This window comes from Trachurus japonicus, chromosome 16 (assembly GCF_045865225.1).
Source record: "Trachurus japonicus isolate A0001 chromosome 16, Traja_1.0".
Taxonomy (NCBI): domain Eukaryota; kingdom Metazoa; phylum Chordata; class Actinopteri; order Carangiformes; family Carangidae; genus Trachurus; species Trachurus japonicus.
In genome coordinates, this window is record NC_140922.1 from 16,819,204 (window position 1) to 16,837,188 (window position 17,985).

The following is a 17,985-nucleotide window of genomic DNA, read 5'->3' on the forward strand; positions in this document are numbered from 1 at the left end:
ATCAGATCAGACAACATCCTGTAAAATGGTTTTTAATTTACTTTTTCATTTTTTTTACTCTTCTTCCCCTCTGAGATGACTGGTTTAGAAATGGCATCGCACTACCCCCTGTTGTTCTCCTGTATGTAGGCTGATATGTCACTATGCAGGCATCTGTTGGCCTCTACGGAAGGGCAGGACACACGGTACAAACTTAGCAATGGGTCCCCGTACTCTCTAATCTGACTCCCACTTCTGGATTTCATTCACACGTCCATTCAGTGGATCTCAGGGATCTAGACTTATACCAAAAAACCTCAGACATATAAAGAGACAAAACCAGTTTTAAGAGGACTTTGTATAAAGTGGTAGATTGTAAATTTCCACCGTTCATCGTCACATAGGGTTTTCCCCTCGTCTCTCTCTATTTTTTTTTTTTTTAAAACACTGGGAAGGATGCAGTCTTTTCTCCCCCCCCAGCACGATGACACATTTGACAACAGGTGACAGCAAAAACAACAGCCATTTCATAAATTCATGATCATGTTAAAGTACACCATTTCAAAAACATTGTTTTTTTTCCCTCTACTGTGATTCCAAGGAACATGACTCAGAGGTGTTAACGGCAAATACTGTGCCTATGAAAAGTACCCGTCCCCCTTTGACCTGTTCATATTTTACTGTTTTATAGCTGTGGATGTAATTAGACTTAAACACGATGATGAACAGACTCTTAATTCCCATGTCAAATGTCATTTCTACAGATTAGTGAAGGGGTTGCAAAGGGGAGGGGGGGGGGGGCAAAATTCTTGATTGCATTTGTTTTCATGTTCTTTGAGACTTTTCTCAAAAAGAGGCACCTTTGGCAATTTTTCTCAGTGAAATTACAAATGAAAAGTAGTTTTCCATCCATGTAAGTAAATTCTGGATTTGACTTTGTGCTATGGTAGCTGGATTATTCAATCAGGAACAACAACAGGGTTGTTTTTATTGTTTCCACTTCTGTGTTAATTTGGCTTTATGTTCTTAAATTTTCTTTGTATTTCCTCTTTCTGCCACCACGAGCTGTCCAGGGCCAGCTGCAGTGAAGCCTCCACGCAGCATGATGCTGCCACCAGCAGGCTTCATGGTGGGGACTCGATTGATTGAAAAGGGGCGGGCGTGCACTTTGACATTAGTGTTTGTTTGTTTTTTGTAGTTGTTGATTGGAAAAAAAATATCAATTACATCCTCTGTGATTCAGAAAAAAAAAAAAAGCAACATGAAAAGATCCAGGGGGAGGATATTTTTTACAGGCACTGTAAGAGACATCATAATCTATTATCATTTAGTACCAGGGAGAGAAGGGGTGCATCTCAATAGGCTGGAGTAGCTCTGTCTCTTTATCTTCTTTTCTCAAGTCAGTCTTGAAATTTTGTTAACTTTAACAAGTATTTCTATTCCTTCAGAGCTCCGTGTGAGTGTGTACGGAGAAGATATGGAGATAAAGCTACTTCAAACAGGCATATTGTTATAACTTGTGCTATATAAATGAATTAGACTAGAGTTGGTCGTATTGAGATGCAGCCATGAGGTCAGTGAGACTAAATAAGCGTCTCCTAGCAGACAGGCTGAACTGGACTACCCACAGATAAGAACCATACAACTGGAGTGAGGGAACTGTTCTGTTGTTTGTTTTTTTTCCTACAAATAGCAGGGTGGTGAAAAACAAAAGAATAAAATAAAGAAAACTCTGCATTTAATTTAGACCAACAATGAGATTCCCATGTAGCACAAACATATTTACAAGCTCCAAAAAATAAAAGTAAAAACGCTTCTCTTGATGTCCTAATGCCTCTAACCCCCTGCCCACACACATTTCTTCTTTACCCCCCTTTCTTTTAATCCAAAATAAAAACTGTACGTGAAAGAGTTATGAAAATATAGGTTATTCCAACATAGTTGTGTCATGGACTATGCTCCGCTCTTCTCGTCATGTCTTCTTTTTCCTCCTCCTTCTTCATCCTCTTAATGCTCCACTTCCTCCTCTCCGTCTCTCTCTCTTCCACTCTTCAGTAAGGGTGTTGGGTGTTGCTGTTCTGTCCCGCTGGCCTGTCCCAACCCTAACCCCCTCCCTGACCCCGGGGCGTGGCATTGAGTCACAGGTTCACTGGAAGGCTGCAGAGGTCACAGCTCGTCGCGGTCCCGGAGGATGGTGTAGCGAGTCTCGCTGGGTGCTAGCTTTTGGAACGAGCTCTCTGGGGGGCTGCTGGCCACTTCTCCTCCCGTCTCCTCCTGGCGGCAAAAGTCAAACACAAAACAAACGGTCACCTTTTTTGCATGACAGAGAAAACTCAACTTTTTTTTTAGAGACTCCGTGGTGCCTGCTGCTGCTGCTGCTCCCTGACCTGTCCAGGCGTGCTGTCCGTGGGGTCAGGGCCGTGGTGAAATTCTCGGTGAAGCTTTCCGGAGTGAAGGTCCAACACAAACTGTCTCAATTTGCTGGGGACGCTGTGACGAACACACAAAGAAGAGAAATACGATGAACATCTTGCAAGAACACATGAATCTTGATTTCTTTTTTTCTTGAGGCTTGTTTGTACAAATGCGCTGGATTTGTCGTGCTCTCCTTTCTGCAAACACTTTTTGCACATTTCAATCCGACTTCCACTTTTTCACAAGTACGTGCACATGTTCTGATCTATCTGAAGCAAGTCTCATTCACAAACATGTCAACCAAGAATAGAAAGGTGAATTTCACACCTCTAAGCTTCAAAGAGGCAATGGTTTGACACTTTTAGACCTCGGTGCACGTACTTTCCGACATCAGTGGACACAACACTTTACAATTTAGCCTCTCGTTCACCCATTACACATCCGTGCTGGTGGAGCTGCAGCACGAGACACCGGGCTGCCAATAAATTAACAAGCCATGACGACACCTATTTTTATGTTCAAAGTTTTGGTAGCAGGTCGCGACATAATTGACTGATTGATTAATACGTTTCCTTTGTGTCTTCATTCTCAAGTGTTGTGTATGCGCACATTATTATACCTGCCTTTTAAAAGCAAAATCATTTGTATGAGTGAATCTTGCATGAGCCACATTAACTGCGCCAGACAAAGGCATTCCTACAAACTACAGAGCAGGTCAGACTTCAACGTTGATATGAGACAAAACAGTTTGTGGCAGCGGCAGAGGACACGAGTCTCTGAGGACATGTCACGAAGAAGCATTAATCCATATCAACGGTGTCTTGTAAAGTGTGCTTATTAACGACAGGTCATGTGCTGTTGTCATATCGCACAGACGGAGCCGGTCCCCAGTCACAGATAACCCTGTGTGTCAGGACAGCATGCAGACACACACATATACACACACTCCCACAAACACATATATATATAACATACACTACACTAATGTAATTACAAGCTGTGTGCCACATGCAGTGATGTGATGCAATTAGATTGTGGAGGCTGGTCAGTCCTCGGGGCTTCTGTCTATCTGATCAGTCTCTGATTGGGGACTCGGGGGAGGCGCAGTGGAGGGGGGCAGAATAAATAAGATTAAATTAGATTAGACTGGATTAGTTTAGCATTTATTGCACGTGCCAAATCACGTCACATTAGCTCTGGTGTCCTGGCCCATTCATAAAGGACAGATTTTAAGAGGTGTGACATTTCGCTGGTGTTCGGCGCACAGTGGATCGTGGTGCGTGTGTGCGTGTGTGTGTTCGTTTCTGTGTGTAATGAAATTAACTTCATTTAAGGAGATCCTGTTATGAACAATTCCTCACAAGGGGGTAAATGATATAATTTAGCTCATCACCATCAGGCAATAACTGTTCAAAAATGTCCAAAACCCGCTGAATATATCACACCTGTCTGACAAGTGGATGATTCATGTTGTTAATCACAGGAGTTTTCATTGATATTTGGGTTTTTCTTTTTGCAATTAACAGTTACCGGCTGCCCCTGATTTTTAGTGTCTGGAAGGAGGACACGGACATGAAACAACACTGCATGCTCTATTTTAAGCACATTTAAACTGCACATCCACGTGCACAACAATATCATGTTTTGGACAAAGTGATAGGCAGTACTTACGCGAGGTCCTTAAACTCGGGGAAGACATACATATGCCTGAATGAGTCTATAGCGATGACGGGACAGTCAGCTGGAGTTTTCTGGATATGGAGCAGAGGATGGCGGAACTTGTCACAGTCTGCGTGAAGGAAGTTTATAGAGCCTAAAGGGGGAGAGAGCAAAACAACCGTCACAAATACTTTTTCTGTACAGAATGGCTTCTAATGCTAATCTCAATCTTAGCTGGTGTAACGGTGTCACACAAACACTCACCTTTCTCGCTGATGAGCTGGCGAGCTACTTCGTGTTGGAATTTCTCTAAACTATCTGTGTCCTCTTTGATATGGAACAAAATCAGGAAAGGGATACCTTCTTCAGTCAGCTCCTGGAAAACACACAAACACACACACCAAAGAGTCAGGGCCTTTCTCTGCCTCAGCAGATGGACTATCCACACTGTTTTTCAACTGAAACAACTCAAACCTGTACATCTACATATCCATTTTAATCTAATTTCAGTCCGAAAATTTACAAAAAAAACGTAGACAACAAACCTCTCCATTTTCGAAGGTGATCTCTCTGACCAGAGGCACACACTTGTCCTGGGTCCAAGCGTAGGTCAGGTCAAAGTTGGTGAGTGAGCCGAGGTAGATCATGTCAGGTACACTCTCGCCCATGGGTTTGTAGATCACGTTGTCGCCACTGAAGCGCTCAGACTCCGAGACAGCGCTGGAAGAAAAAAAGAAGTTGGGAAAACTTTGGCATATACAGAGGGAGAACATTTAAACAATGGCTAATATATCGTCTCCAGTCGGGTCTAAAGATGGTGCTGTGACTCACCCAAAGGCAGCCAAGAATGTGCAGTCGTCTCGAAGGATGTTAGCAACTTTTTCATATATGCGGTAGCTATCAGAGTCCTTTTGTTCAAAGTAACCTATGATGTTTCTCTTGGCCCTCTGTTCAACAGGAAAGAAAAAGAGTCAAGACAATAACAGATATGGGACTTTATTTCATCATGTGGAAATTACATCAGCACGTGTGTTTTTCTCACGTACATCCAGAGTGTTAATCTCCTCCATTGAATGCATTTCTTTCACAGGGTCGACCTGCTGCTGGCGGATGAAGTCGGCGATGGCCACCACGGACCTCTGACCCCTGTATTCCCTCTTCATCATCATCCCATTGCGGAACAACTTCAACGTCGGATACTTGGTGATGCGATACCGCTGGGCGATGTCCGCTACACACACACACACACAGAGGTGGACGAGAAAGTTAAGCAACTGATGAAGAGGGGGAGGCAGAGTAAAAAACACATGGGGATGGGCGGATGAGGAGCGGCGCGGTGACAGAGATGGCGGTTAAACCTCGGTCTGAAAACACTGCCTTCAGTCGGCTCGGAGCTCTGATCTCCCACATGAAAGCTGCCCCCTGCTAAGAGTAAATATTCTCTCTGCACACAATGAATGAGTGTGTGTTTGTGTGTGCATGTGGCAGGTGTCAATCTCCCTGTGGGGTGTCTCTAAGCCTCCAGTCTTCACAGGAAGCAGCAGTTTTGTCATTAGTCTTCAAACAGTTTGCAGGTCATCAATAATTCTCTTTAATTTGCTTTATCTCAAAAGGCTGAGGCTGGCGGTTTATGTGTCTGCGCTTTGGTGTGCTGGGCATCTATGTGTACATATGTGCATCAAATATAGTCAGTGTGCGTGTTTCTTTTTTGTTTCGTATATATATATATAACTGGGGTGTTATAGCAGTTGAGGACATCAGATCATCACACAACATATACTTAGAATACATACTATATATGAAAAAATAATAGTAATTACAAGCATAAAAGACTCATCATTTATGTCAACTGTCAAGTGAAATATACATCAGTTTTCCAGTTTCAGCATGAAAACGACTAATATTACTTTCAGATCATTATGACATAAATCTTGTAATAAGCATGTCTTGTATTTTCATGTTTTGCGTTAAAAGGGATCAATAAAAGTGCATGGATCACTTGCATCTATATGTTGTTGATTGGTACTTGATTGACAATGTTAGAAAGAAAAATAAACACTTTAAAAGGTGAATACAACTCACAGTGTTGGTCACAGTCGACGCGGGCAAACACCACCTGCTTGGTATCTGGGAACTCCTCCCGTACGACGTTAGATGCCTCCTCAAAAATTGGATGGAGCATCTGACTGAATCTACACCTGCAGGCGCAGTGAGGTCGAGAGGCTCTCTTTAATTTGTCAGTAAATTAACTACATTTTCATTTCATTACTTCAGAAACTGTTTGGAATAAATGCCACTGATCTAATCATATCTATGGGACTATATGGAATCCATAAGAAATGTCGGCATCATGTGCAAATCTTAACTTATACACACACACACACGTATATGTAGAGGTACAGTGTTGTTGGTGGCAGAAACAATATACTTACCAGTCTGCATAAAAATTCACTAATGCCACCCCAGCATTATCTGCAAGGATAAAAATATAAGACATTGCACATTACTGAATGCAGTTATTTATGTATATTTTGCTACTAAAATTAATTAATTAGTCTTATTATTCTTAAACTGCCCAGTTTTCTGTCCCCAACAGGAGGAAAACGCTCAAAGGAGCATTTCTGTTGCAGAAACTTATGACCAGTGACTCATGGTCACATAAATTTGGATGAATGATGAATATCAGATGAAACTCTGAAAGGAGGGGCAAAACCCTGACAGGGCAGCAATAGATATGGGCAGTAGGGACTGTTGTGTGATGGCAGGTATCCAGGAAAAAATAACTTTGCTTCTCAGCCTTTTAGTTTAGGAGTTAAAATAGTGAGCAGTTGGGAAATGCACTTATTTGCTTTCGTACCCATAGTGAGATAGCAAAGAAACACAAGGAAATAATATCAAGTGACTCTGGCTGTGGCTTCATAAGGTTGTGGTATCTGCTCACATCTCTGACTCTCAGCAAGAAAGCAGATAAGCACCTTTACCAAAATGTCAAACTATCCGTTTCAGACGTCTCCAATGAGTAAAGTGTCTTACTTAGGACGTCATCGATGTTCCCGGAGTCCAGACTGGTGATTTCTGCAAGTCCTGGAGTAGAGAGGCCCATCACCTGCAGACACACCGGTAAAAGACAGATCAGCCACTACACCATAAAACACAGATATGCTGCTTGAGATAACACAGCAGGGGAGGGAGACTCAAGACTGAAGACGGTCACCAAACATGTCTGTCAACATACGAGTGAACCTGTGAATCTACAATTCAACTCAGCTGAGCATTGGCTTTCGCAACCTCTAATAAGCCATGATAGTAAGATAATACCTATTTCCTTATCATGCACAGGACTGCAAGAATTGCTTCCTGCTCTAACAATGTAGAACGGTGAAAGCCAACTGATTAATTTTCTAGAAGTACTATTCAGTGATGTAGGTTGGAAATGGACACTTGCGTTTCCCTTTTTTGGGTCACACTTTTGTATTATAATATTGAAGTCACTTTATATGGTCACACTTTTTGAACATCCTCTTTTTGTTAGTTTCTCTTATCTGTTGAAAAACATAGGCTAAACCAATTATGTGTTAAATATTAAATAGCAAAAATAATGGGATTCCAATCAAATTCCAAGTTATACCTTGGGCAGGGTGCTAAAGAGTTTTCTAGATCCAATTATTTATGGTGTTATCAATGAATCGAGCTTTGGTCCTTAAACATAGCTTGCCCCAAAGACCACAGTAGCTCTTGTGTGGTAAATGTCAAAACTGGAAAAAAAAATTAAGTAAATAAAAGTGAAAATTACAGTTGCCATCTTCACTGCCATATATGACGGAAATTAATCGTTGCCAGGAGAGCTGTATTTTGTGTTAGGATAATAATATCTTGCCGACAACCATTCATCTCTCCTTCACCATCCTCACTGGTCCACTCAAATAAGAATAAGGTTGTGATTATAATGTACCAAGAGGAGATTTCTGAATCCCTGCTCTGATTTCAGTGCTGTATAAAGAGATCCTGTATGAAAGGGATTGGAAAAAAGAACATTTAAGGCCTAAAATGGTATTCACTCTCCAGTGAATGAGGGAGAGACAAGCTGGAGAGGTGCTGACTGCCAACTGAAAACACAGAGGAACAAATATACGACTGCAGCCTGAATTAACTCTCATCTGGAAAGAGCCTATGTTTAACAACACAAGTATCATGTCAGAAGAACACATTTACAGGATAGATGACCGTAATACTGAAACTCTTTCGCTCTGTTACCAAATTATCATACAGGTATGTAAGTATAATAATCCTGTTTGTCTGCATTTTATTGACACCCATGGCCCTTGATGACAATGCTTTAAACTTCTGCTAGTGCCACCTATTTAACTACTGTGTCTAGTCTGAGATCCTCATCAAACAGGAACTATGACAGTCTTTCTTCCTCCTTGAGGGGATGACAAGCACGGAAACCAGTTCTAAGAAGAAAGCAAATAATCAAACAGGAAGAGGTGGACTTTTGTGTGCACACACACGATCCAGTAATTAAGTGTTTAACTGTAATTCTGTTAATTAGATTAGTGCTGTTTAAATATGTTGTGACAGAGAATTAAGCTTTAGTTGTTAAAGATACTCAATTTTCAATGATAAATGAATGAGGAAGGCAGCAAATCCCCACATTTGAGAGGCTGGACAAGTGAATGTTTAATATTTTAACAAATTAACAAAATAATTAGATCTTATTCTTCTGTCAATTGATTGAAAGTTTCATTGGAGGCTACAACCAACACTATCTATTAGTGTGCTGATTGTTTTACTGATCTAGTTTAATATGTTAGTTGCTCTATCTATGTAATATCAGAAAATAGATACAGTCACCCATCACAATTTTCCAATGCCCAAGGTGATGTTGATGACCTGACCTGTCCTTATAAGGTCATATTTGTCAGACCAATAGTGCAAAATCCAAAAATATTCAATTTACCATCTTCTGTGATGGAGAAAGATGCTGGGAGCATGAATTAATAAAATATTAGATGTGTTTATTATAATATTATTAAATATAATATTATTAAATATTTTGTTGATGAACTAAGTCTATTGTTGCAGAGCTTTATAAAATGTTTCCTGGGTGCCTTTGCAAGTTAAACAATCTCAACATTAAGGACAAAGGGCCTGTGATGTCCCTATATGTCACATAGCATAATAAAGACTCACTGGCAAACAGAAATGTCACAGCTGCAGCGGTTAAACCAGTTAACACACTTCTGAGGAGCTGAGAGAGAAGTTACAAGTTTTCATTACAGGCCCAAACTGCGCTGTCTAGTTCCGGGTTGTCAGCCAATGAGAATGAGCCACAACAGAGGAATTCACCAACCGGCGAGCATCATTCAGAGACAGACACAGAGTCCAACTACAACTTTGTGCATTTGTTCAACAGCAAATATTAAACCTAAGCTAACAAAGTAGGCCAACTCATTCATTTAACATGAGGTTTCAACTAACCGAGCTAGCAATTGGCTCCTACCCGTCGACTGGCAGTAATCTGTTATAGCACCTCATGCTTAGCTGCTTCACTCCCAACAAAGTTTGTCCTACTTCTGCTCAATTATTAAAGTTTGGATCAAACAAATAAGAAACACATTGATTATATAAGGTGGATTACGGCTGTTTTTTTAACGCCACAGCCTTCGTTACTCAACACTGCCGGCTCAGTTGACACTACAGCTGTGTAACTCGATTAAGTTATGGAGGTCGATGGGTGAAACCCGGTTCAAAGGCCCGTTCAGGGTGAACCCGGTAAATGCCCGGAGCTTTAGCACGCACGGTGATCCGGTGACCGGCTCACTGGTCACCTTTGCCACTTTAATTGAAAAGCCACGTCTCATCATGCCAGCCACCCAGCCAGCAGAGACACACACACATCGGTTAGCTAGCAGCAGCAGCAGCTAAGCAGCGTTAGCTCGGAGTGGCTAACTGTTACAGCCGGGCACAAAGCTGAGGATGGGGCGTCTTACCAGCAGTACAACCGTGACGAAGCGGGAATCCAGAGAGGGAGATGCTGCTAACAGTTTCATTGTACAGTGGAGTTATTCTGGAGGAGGTGGAGGTGATGGTGCTGGTGCTCAGTCTGCCCAATCTGTCTCGACGCCGCTCTTCTCACCGCAGCAGGAAACCGACGGCGAACCGATCTCGCTGTGACCACGGAAACGCGAGCGGCGCTTCCGGTTAGTTCCATGTCCTCTGTGGGTAATGTAGTTCTTGAGTCAGGTCAAACGGCTGAGCCGAACGGCGGGGAGAACTACAAATATGGCGATTTATTGCGACGCAGCGGTGACGGGAGTTGTAGTTTTTTGTGGGCTAGACGGAGGAAAGCGATACAACGGGACGCTTGGGAAGAAAACTTTCCAAAGACTTCCATCTGTGAGAAAAAGGGGGATCAAACGGTAAATATAAAACCGACAACGGCGGAGTGGGAGGAACATTTAATCAAAATACAAGAACATCAAGGGTATATTGTGTTTATGCAGTGTCACAGGCTCTGCAGTTCTTTACTACGCTTATGAATAACTGATTTCTCTTGAACAGGGGGGAGTTGCATCATTGTGACTTTTTGTAATGCTCTCTTCGTCCCATTTTCAGCATTGAACAATGCGTTTTATAGCATCGAGTAAAAACATACTTTGCAGCACAAACGTTGATTTAGTGACGCACACACTCTCATAAACACATTTCATCCCCAAATCAAGCAAATTTGTGTGTTAAGTTACAGACGTGTTAGGGGTACTCAGATCATTTACATGAGTAAAAGTGGCAATATTACACGGCAAAACTGATGCAAGCAAAAGCCATCCTCTCAAAATTCAACTACAACTAATACGTTGCCAGCAAAAGAAACAGACATTATGCACATTGGTCCCATTCAAAGTGTCACTTTGTGGACCCCTAAGATCCTGGAAGACTGTTTAGTTAGACTGTTTTAGATTGTTTAGAAACTATGTGCACAGAAGACATCATCTTTTATAATACCAGGTCAAGTACAGTAATGTTAGGACTGTTTTATCAAGAGAGCTCCTCCTAGGCCAACTTTATCTTATTCATTTAAATAGGCTCATGTAAATCCCAGAACCGCTTGCTTCAACGCCACCCTCGATAGGTCCAGTCTGCATCAAACACAATTGAAAACCCCTGTGCAGGTGTGCAGAGAATTTAGCTATAATGATGTATTGTATTCTACAAGATAATCATATGATTGATATGTAAAATCAAAGTATTTGTAACTATAGTCATCAGATGGATGTGTTGCAAAATGTAAAGGAAAAGATGAAAGTAGCGTAAAGGGAAATACTCAATTAAGCTACAAGAACTTAAAAGTTGTATTTAAGTAGAGCAATTGAGTAAATGTAGTTCTACCCTTGTTTAGTTGTTACTTAATAAAACAAAGGCTTCACAGCCTAAAACAAACAAAGAATATTAAATAAAGGATTGTTGGACTTCAGATCAGCTCAAGTTAGATTAGACTGACCAACAAAAACAATCCATCACTCTGACTCGTCCTCCCTCTGTCTGTCACCTCTCCAGTAGCACTTCTATGCTGGCAGGTATTTGTGTGAACAGGTGGGCTGGTCTCAGTATGTGAGTGATCCTCTTTCTCTTCCCCAGCAGGAGCCAGGATCAGGGCAGGTAGGGGAGCTGGACGTGCATCCATAGCCACCAAGGATGCACTGAACTGGGGAACATCTGCCGAAGTGTCCCCTTCAACACCACCATGGTAAGAATCCAACACACAGAGAACAGCAACCCAGATTTAATTTAGATTTATAAATCCCCAGAAGAGTTTTATTTTCTGTTGTGACATGGTGTATGTGTTGGTTACTTTGGTGTCGCCCCTGTACCAGTTTGTGATTCTCCCTCAAGAGTCAACACAGCCCTAATTGTTAAGGAGATTAAGGTGGAATGTTGAATTGAATCCCAGCATTAATATTTTATGGGCTAAAGCTGTCCATAGGGGGTTCACAGTGTGTATGCAACTCACAGATGGAGTCAGAGGAAGAGCTCCCTCTCTCCCTGTATGTCTGTCAGTGATGGAGAGACAGAGGAGCAGAATGTCCTTCTTTACTTGTTAATCCTAGGAATTAAGAGCAAAATAAACATCACAGCTATCAGGAAATCTTTCTCTTGTATTGATTTATATCATGAAAGCTGGTAAACAATGAAAAAAAAAAACATTTGCTAAGTTATTGGCTGTAAGTATAAGGCTATTTCTTGAGTATTCCAGAAATGACTTGACTTGAATATCACAAGCACAGATAAAATTAAAAACACAATTTGATGATGTATGAATTACAATGATAGATATCGATAGAAATATCTAGTTTACACTCAGTTGCTAGTTTATTAGGTTAAAATGTTTCGTTTTTTCTAAAAAAAAAAAAAAAAAAAAAAAAATGTTATCAAACAATATTGCTGTACTAAAATTAACTGAAGATAAAGATGCTGATTTAAAGAAAAAACACTGATCAGCATAGGTATTCTTTAATCTTACATAAGAACATGAATCAGTGGATGTGGATCAGAGCATTGTTCTGGCTGATATTTGTACAGTAAAGACCTCATATTAAGGACTTTATTTTAATTTATATGTATATGTATATTATTACATCAGAAAAACCTTATAGAAGATAGAAAATCAAATAAATGAAGACAAAAAGCTGTCAGGAGCGTGATATGTGTTAAAGCTCTAATAATTTATTACATTACTGATGATTGTAATCATTATCTTTTAATTAATTGGTTGTTTAGTCCATAAATATCTCTCTATATACTTGCAGATAGACAATTTTCATGATTTCTGAGACCATCTTTTCTGCAGAAGTGGTGCAGTCTATCCTCTCACCCACACCACTCTCCCTGCACTCTGACTGTCCTCACCCTACTTTATCCTCTCCTCCCTTTTCTGCTTTCTCCATCTTTTTCCATTTCGCATTGCTCGCATTGATTTTTTTGTTTGTTTTTCCAGCTGATTATGTCCCTGTACTCTGATTCGCCGATGGGCACATTGCTCTCTGCACTTTAATTGGACATTTAATTAGATCACAGTTTTAGTCCAATTAGACTCAGAAGTGTGGGGGGAAAGGGGAATGGAGGTGAGAAGAGGCAAAAGTCCCCAAGCTGGTCTCACTGTCTCCCTTCCCCCCCTCTCTCTCCCGCTCTCCTCTCCTCTCCTTACTCTTTTTCTTCGTCTGTCTTTTCCTGTCCGCCTCACTGTCTCTCTCCCTCCTCCCTCCTGAGGGCGGCTCATTAGCGATATAATGGGATGACACAAAACACACAGCCCCTAATTCTCAGAGTGTCTCCAGCAGCAGCCGAACCACACACACGCACACGCGCACACACGCACACAAGGTGATAGGAACTGTTTGTGCCCACTGTTGCAGAACTTGTGTGGTTGTTTAAGGAAGTGTTTCATTATAAAACTCTTACCCTCTTCCTCTCATTTGGTACTGAAGCCATGAAGGGGTAAGCAAAAGTGTTTTGAGACAGATCCTGGGTGTTATTAGTGCCTCTGATTAATCTCTAGCACCGCCTGACAGTCTGCCAGTCACAGCAGCATCAACCCACACACACAAACACACACCACAAACATTAACGACACGCTGGGCCAGAACCCTATCGACTCAGTGGCGTGCTCCGGTATGATATCACTAACACCTAATGAGACTAAGATAAGCCTCATTACCAGCAGTAGCTCCCTCACTCAAATTCAGGGCTATTCTGCACCAGTTTCAGCTCCCCGATGGTTCTGCCCTCTTCCTCTTCCTCCGCTTTTGTTGTCATAGTCTTTGCACAGAGCTCCGACTCAAAGCATAAACAACACTGAGCCCCAGTGGGTGAAAACACATGGGTGAATGTAAACACACACTAACACACACACACACCCTGTGCGTATGCTGATATGCACACACTTACGCTCAGGTGAAAGGCCTCGGAGGACACGAGTCAATCTCTGCGGCCCTGGAGCAGTAACACGCCCCTCCTCCTATACCCGCCACACTCAGGAGAAAGATACCAGACCCCACACACACACACACACACACACCTTACACTTCCTATCAGCATCACTGATCTTTCTGTTCTCTGCCTTTGTGTCTATATATGTATACGTGCGTGCATATGTAGATTCTGTGTGTGTGTGTGTGTGTGTGTGTGTGTGTGTGTGTGAACGACAGGCAGCAGGCAGGGTGTTTTAGCCACGGGCGTCGCTACCTGACCCCCGTGGCTATGAGATTGACAGCTGTGGTCCCGCCTAATTGCATTACTCTCCCAGGTGATTGGCTCACACCCTGGGGGCTCATTTGTCAGAATGCATTGTGGTAATGATGTAAATTAGCAGATCTATGTGTCACTCAGCCTTCTCCCCCCCTGCTGATTGGCCCCGCTGTGCCCCAGGACTCTGCCCCCAGCTGAGGGAGCCAGCTCATTGGTCCTTGGGGAACCAGGAAGTCCCCCAGAAATAGGGCTTTACAGATTGGGCATCCCTGTGGGCTGATATTATCCTTCCTCCCACCTCTTTACCTGTCAGTCAAAACCCAGGGACCGATCCCTGCAGCCCCCATCTCCTATCTTAAACATAGATACACACACAGACATGTAGGTGGTATAGGCACCTGTAATAACCCCATGTGGACCCTAAACCCACTCTGTTAAAACTCTATAAATGGTATAAAGACATACTTATATAGAAAGTGTGTGTGCGTGTGTGTGTGTGTGTGTGTGTGTGTGTGTGTGTGTGTGTGTGTGTGTGTGTGTGTGTGTGTGTGTGTGTGCCTGTGTAGAATTGAAATAAAGGCCACAGGCTCAGGCTCTGTTCCCCACTGCTTACCCAGCATGCTCTAGCTATGTCCTCTATCAAAAGCAGACAGCTTCAGAGTGACAGACAGCTAGAGAAACATATACAGTAGACAAACAACCCATTCACAACACACACACACACACACACACACACACACACACACACACACACACACACACACACACACTTGGACTCCCTGGTTTCTTTGCCTGTCTGTCTTAACAGCATCAACTGAAGTGTTAGTTACAGCAAGCGTCTGGTTGGGGTGTGTGTGTGTGTGTGTGTGTGTGTGTGTGTGTGTGTGTGTGTGTGTGTGTGTGTGTGTGTGTGTGTGTGTGTGTGTGTGTGTGTGTGTGTGTGTGTCAGGAGGCAGCAGTGTGTACATGCGCAGCACTCCTGTAGTGTTTCTGAAAGGTTTCGTGGGAGTGTCTCGGTCCTTTGTTAAACTGGATGTGGTTATATGAGGCCGAATATGAATAAAGACTAAATAATGTCAGCATCAGCATGAATCAATACTTATACAGATGTACAATCACTTGGTCTGGACCTCAGCTCGTGATCAATGCTTTTCTCTGAGTTATTGTCTTCATATTAACAAGTGGAGTGCTCCCTGAGGAACACGTATGAATGGCTAAATGAGACCACTCCACACCTCTCAACAGGACTAGGTGTTGTTTTTACACCCTCCTTTGTTTGATTTCAGACACTGCATCCCAAAAGCCTTTTCTAACCAAATTTGGATGCACTGTAGGTGTTTCCAAAACACTCGCGTCCTCATGAAACTCTAATTGCCTGCTCTTGGCGACATGAATGTCTCTCACACAGGGTCAAATATTGACTTGTGTCCCTCCCTGCCAGTGTTTGCCCAAATTATGACTTTTTTTTGTCTGCATCTAAGATTATTCATAGATCAATTCATATTTTTATTGTGGCCACTTGGGGCTTGCCTATTGACTCCCAAAAATGTAGAGAAAGATCAAAATATGTCAACAAACGTAAAGGAAAAGTTTGGAAAAAAGCTCTGGACGTGATTGAAAAGTCACTCAGAAAATATTAGATTGTTTTGTTTAGTTCTCTGCGTAACAGGATGTTACTTGTCAGAAACAGGATATTACTCTTTTTGAAGTGCAGCAGTGGCATCTCTGCAATATCTGCATGTGTTAGATATTAGTAAGTGAAGACTGTATGTGTGCGCGTGTACGTGCATTGCCGACTGAGTAATCGTTGTAAATTAGAGATGTTTAGAGATGTTTGTGGTTGGTTTTGGTAAAGCCCCTGTAAAAACACTCTCTCACGGAAAATCATTTCCCATGACGTGGCACATGTGCCAAACACGCACACATTGACACTCACGCACACCTTAAAGTGCGGCGTCTACCGTCGTTCCCTCCCACCCTCTGTTACGTACATATAGAGCTACTTTGCTGTTAAGTAGTAACTTACCTGCATTAAGTGTCCGCCACTTCTTGGCAGAGCGTGAGAACGCAGTGAGTATGATGGGTAATTGCCATGCTGCACGCAGTGTCTACAGGAGCGCTGTTTATGAGGTGGTGGTGGCGGGGAGAGAGGGGGGGATGAGAAGGTAGGATGGAGGATACCCGAGTATTTTCTCCTCCATTTAGATCGTTCAGTTTCCTACCAAGACTTTAAAAGTTCTCAAGAGTGAAACTGAAGTAATCAACCTGCCGATACTTGATCAATAACTCCTATCTGTTGCATTGTATGAAATGTCTTTATACTATGAGTTTCGCAGTGAGGGAATCGGATCTGTTTGTGTGACCGTTAATGAAAATGTCTTGGAGAGATCTCAGATTGTGGTGCGAGTTTGTGCCTCCAGCGTTTATGTGTTTAGGGGCAATAATTGATTTCTGTGTTGCGCCCCGCAGGGTTTGTTCCACATCTCTAAACCCACACACACATGCACACATGCAGGCACACACACACACACACGCACAGCAAGGCATGCTGCAGTATTAATGAGACATGAATAAGACATGAAGAGAGACCCCCCTCTTATACGCTCACACAGGGTCTCCCCCTCCCCAGCTGCTTCCTGTCTGCAGATTACCCAGCTTTCACTGGGCTCTGGTTAAGTGGGGCCAGGAAGAGATTTAACCCCCTCAGCAGGAGTAAAGACACAAGCGTACACACACACACACACACACAAACACAAGCACACACACTCCCTACTGTCAGGAAATATGAACTCGCTTATTACATTATCAGAAAGTGCCTGTTTATTGTGTTATTGAGCTTCAGGTGTTTAACTGGCTGAAAAATGATTGATATTTAAACATAATAATTTTATGTTAGGTATTTTATGGCTCTTATCTATTAACATAGACCACAGATGAAGTGTAAACCAAGCCTGAGGTATGTATTGACAATATCTGGGAAAGAAATAGGGTCTATGGCTGTGGATCTTCCCTGATCATTTTTTAATTTTGATTCTTGTAGTATTTGTGCAGGCTGAAACTGGTTTCCAATTTAACCTATTTCATTAGGAGCATCCATTAAAACCTAGCTCATTATCGCCTATAATATCCCATGATGTATGGACTACTTAAGTGTAAGTGTGTCCATTTGTGGGGTGTGCTTGTGGCTAAATGAATTGAAAGGAAACTGTCTAGACTCAGCTTAATGCCATGGCGTTAAACACTAAGTAAACTAAGTATGTTGCTGCGGGTTGAGTTGTGACCTTCCATCTGTTTGTGTTGCAGGCCGCGGCGACGTCGAGCTCAGGACCGGCCTCTCTGGGCTCCCAGGTTCATGCTGCGGCTGTCAACGGAGATAGGAGCGCCCTCCTCAAACTCATCACAGGTAAACAGCAAACAAGCACTGAGCTTCTTAAACATATCACCGGTTCACTCACTGTCAAGTCTGCATCAGGAAATAAGTGAGGGGCGTTGTCATTTTATGGCATGAAAATGAACCACTCGTCCACCAAGACTAGGTGCAGCCCAAGCATATAAATTCAGTTCATAATAATAATTAAGTTTTATTGCATCCACCTCTCTGTAGAGGTGTTGACATTATCTGGCTATATAGCAAAACATTGTATAATCATGGCAAATGCTTTTCATAAGGAGTCAGCTGCTACAAAT

At 42.3% G+C, this 17,985-nt stretch overlaps 2 protein-coding genes across 6 annotated transcripts in view; one reads left to right on the forward strand and one right to left on the reverse strand.

Moving 5' to 3' along the window:
- Nucleotides 1-16: 16 nt before the first annotated feature.
- Nucleotides 17-10,209, reverse strand: erp44 (endoplasmic reticulum protein 44). The gene is made up of 11 exons (XM_085802188.1): nt 10,047-10,209; nt 7,087-7,159; nt 6,486-6,525; nt 6,136-6,251; nt 5,100-5,284; nt 4,885-5,000; nt 4,599-4,773; nt 4,318-4,429; nt 4,066-4,207; nt 2,367-2,469; nt 17-2,253 (listed from the first exon to the last, which is right to left on the reverse strand). The coding sequence occupies exons 1-11, from the start codon at nt 10,104-10,106 to the stop codon at nt 2,146-2,148; spliced, it is 1,230 nt and encodes a 409-aa protein (XP_085658314.1). The 5' UTR covers nt 10,107-10,209; the 3' UTR covers nt 17-2,145.
- Nucleotides 10,210-10,374: 165 nt separating this feature from the next.
- invs (inversin) overlaps nt 10,375-17,985 on the forward strand; it is a 20,305-nt gene continuing 12,694 nt past the window's right edge. For 2 of the 5 annotated variants that reach the window (XM_085802183.1, XM_085802184.1), the window contains exons 1-3: nt 10,392-10,475; nt 11,698-11,800; nt 17,602-17,701. In XM_085802183.1, coding sequence (XP_085658309.1) covers nt 11,798-11,800; nt 17,602-17,701 — 103 coding nt within the window. In that variant the 5' untranslated portion in view covers nt 10,392-10,475; nt 11,698-11,797. Of the gene's footprint in view, nt 10,476-11,691; nt 11,801-17,601; nt 17,702-17,985 lie in introns of all 5 variants that reach the window. The other 3 variants (XM_085802182.1, XM_085802181.1, XM_085802185.1) reach the window with 3 other exon arrangements.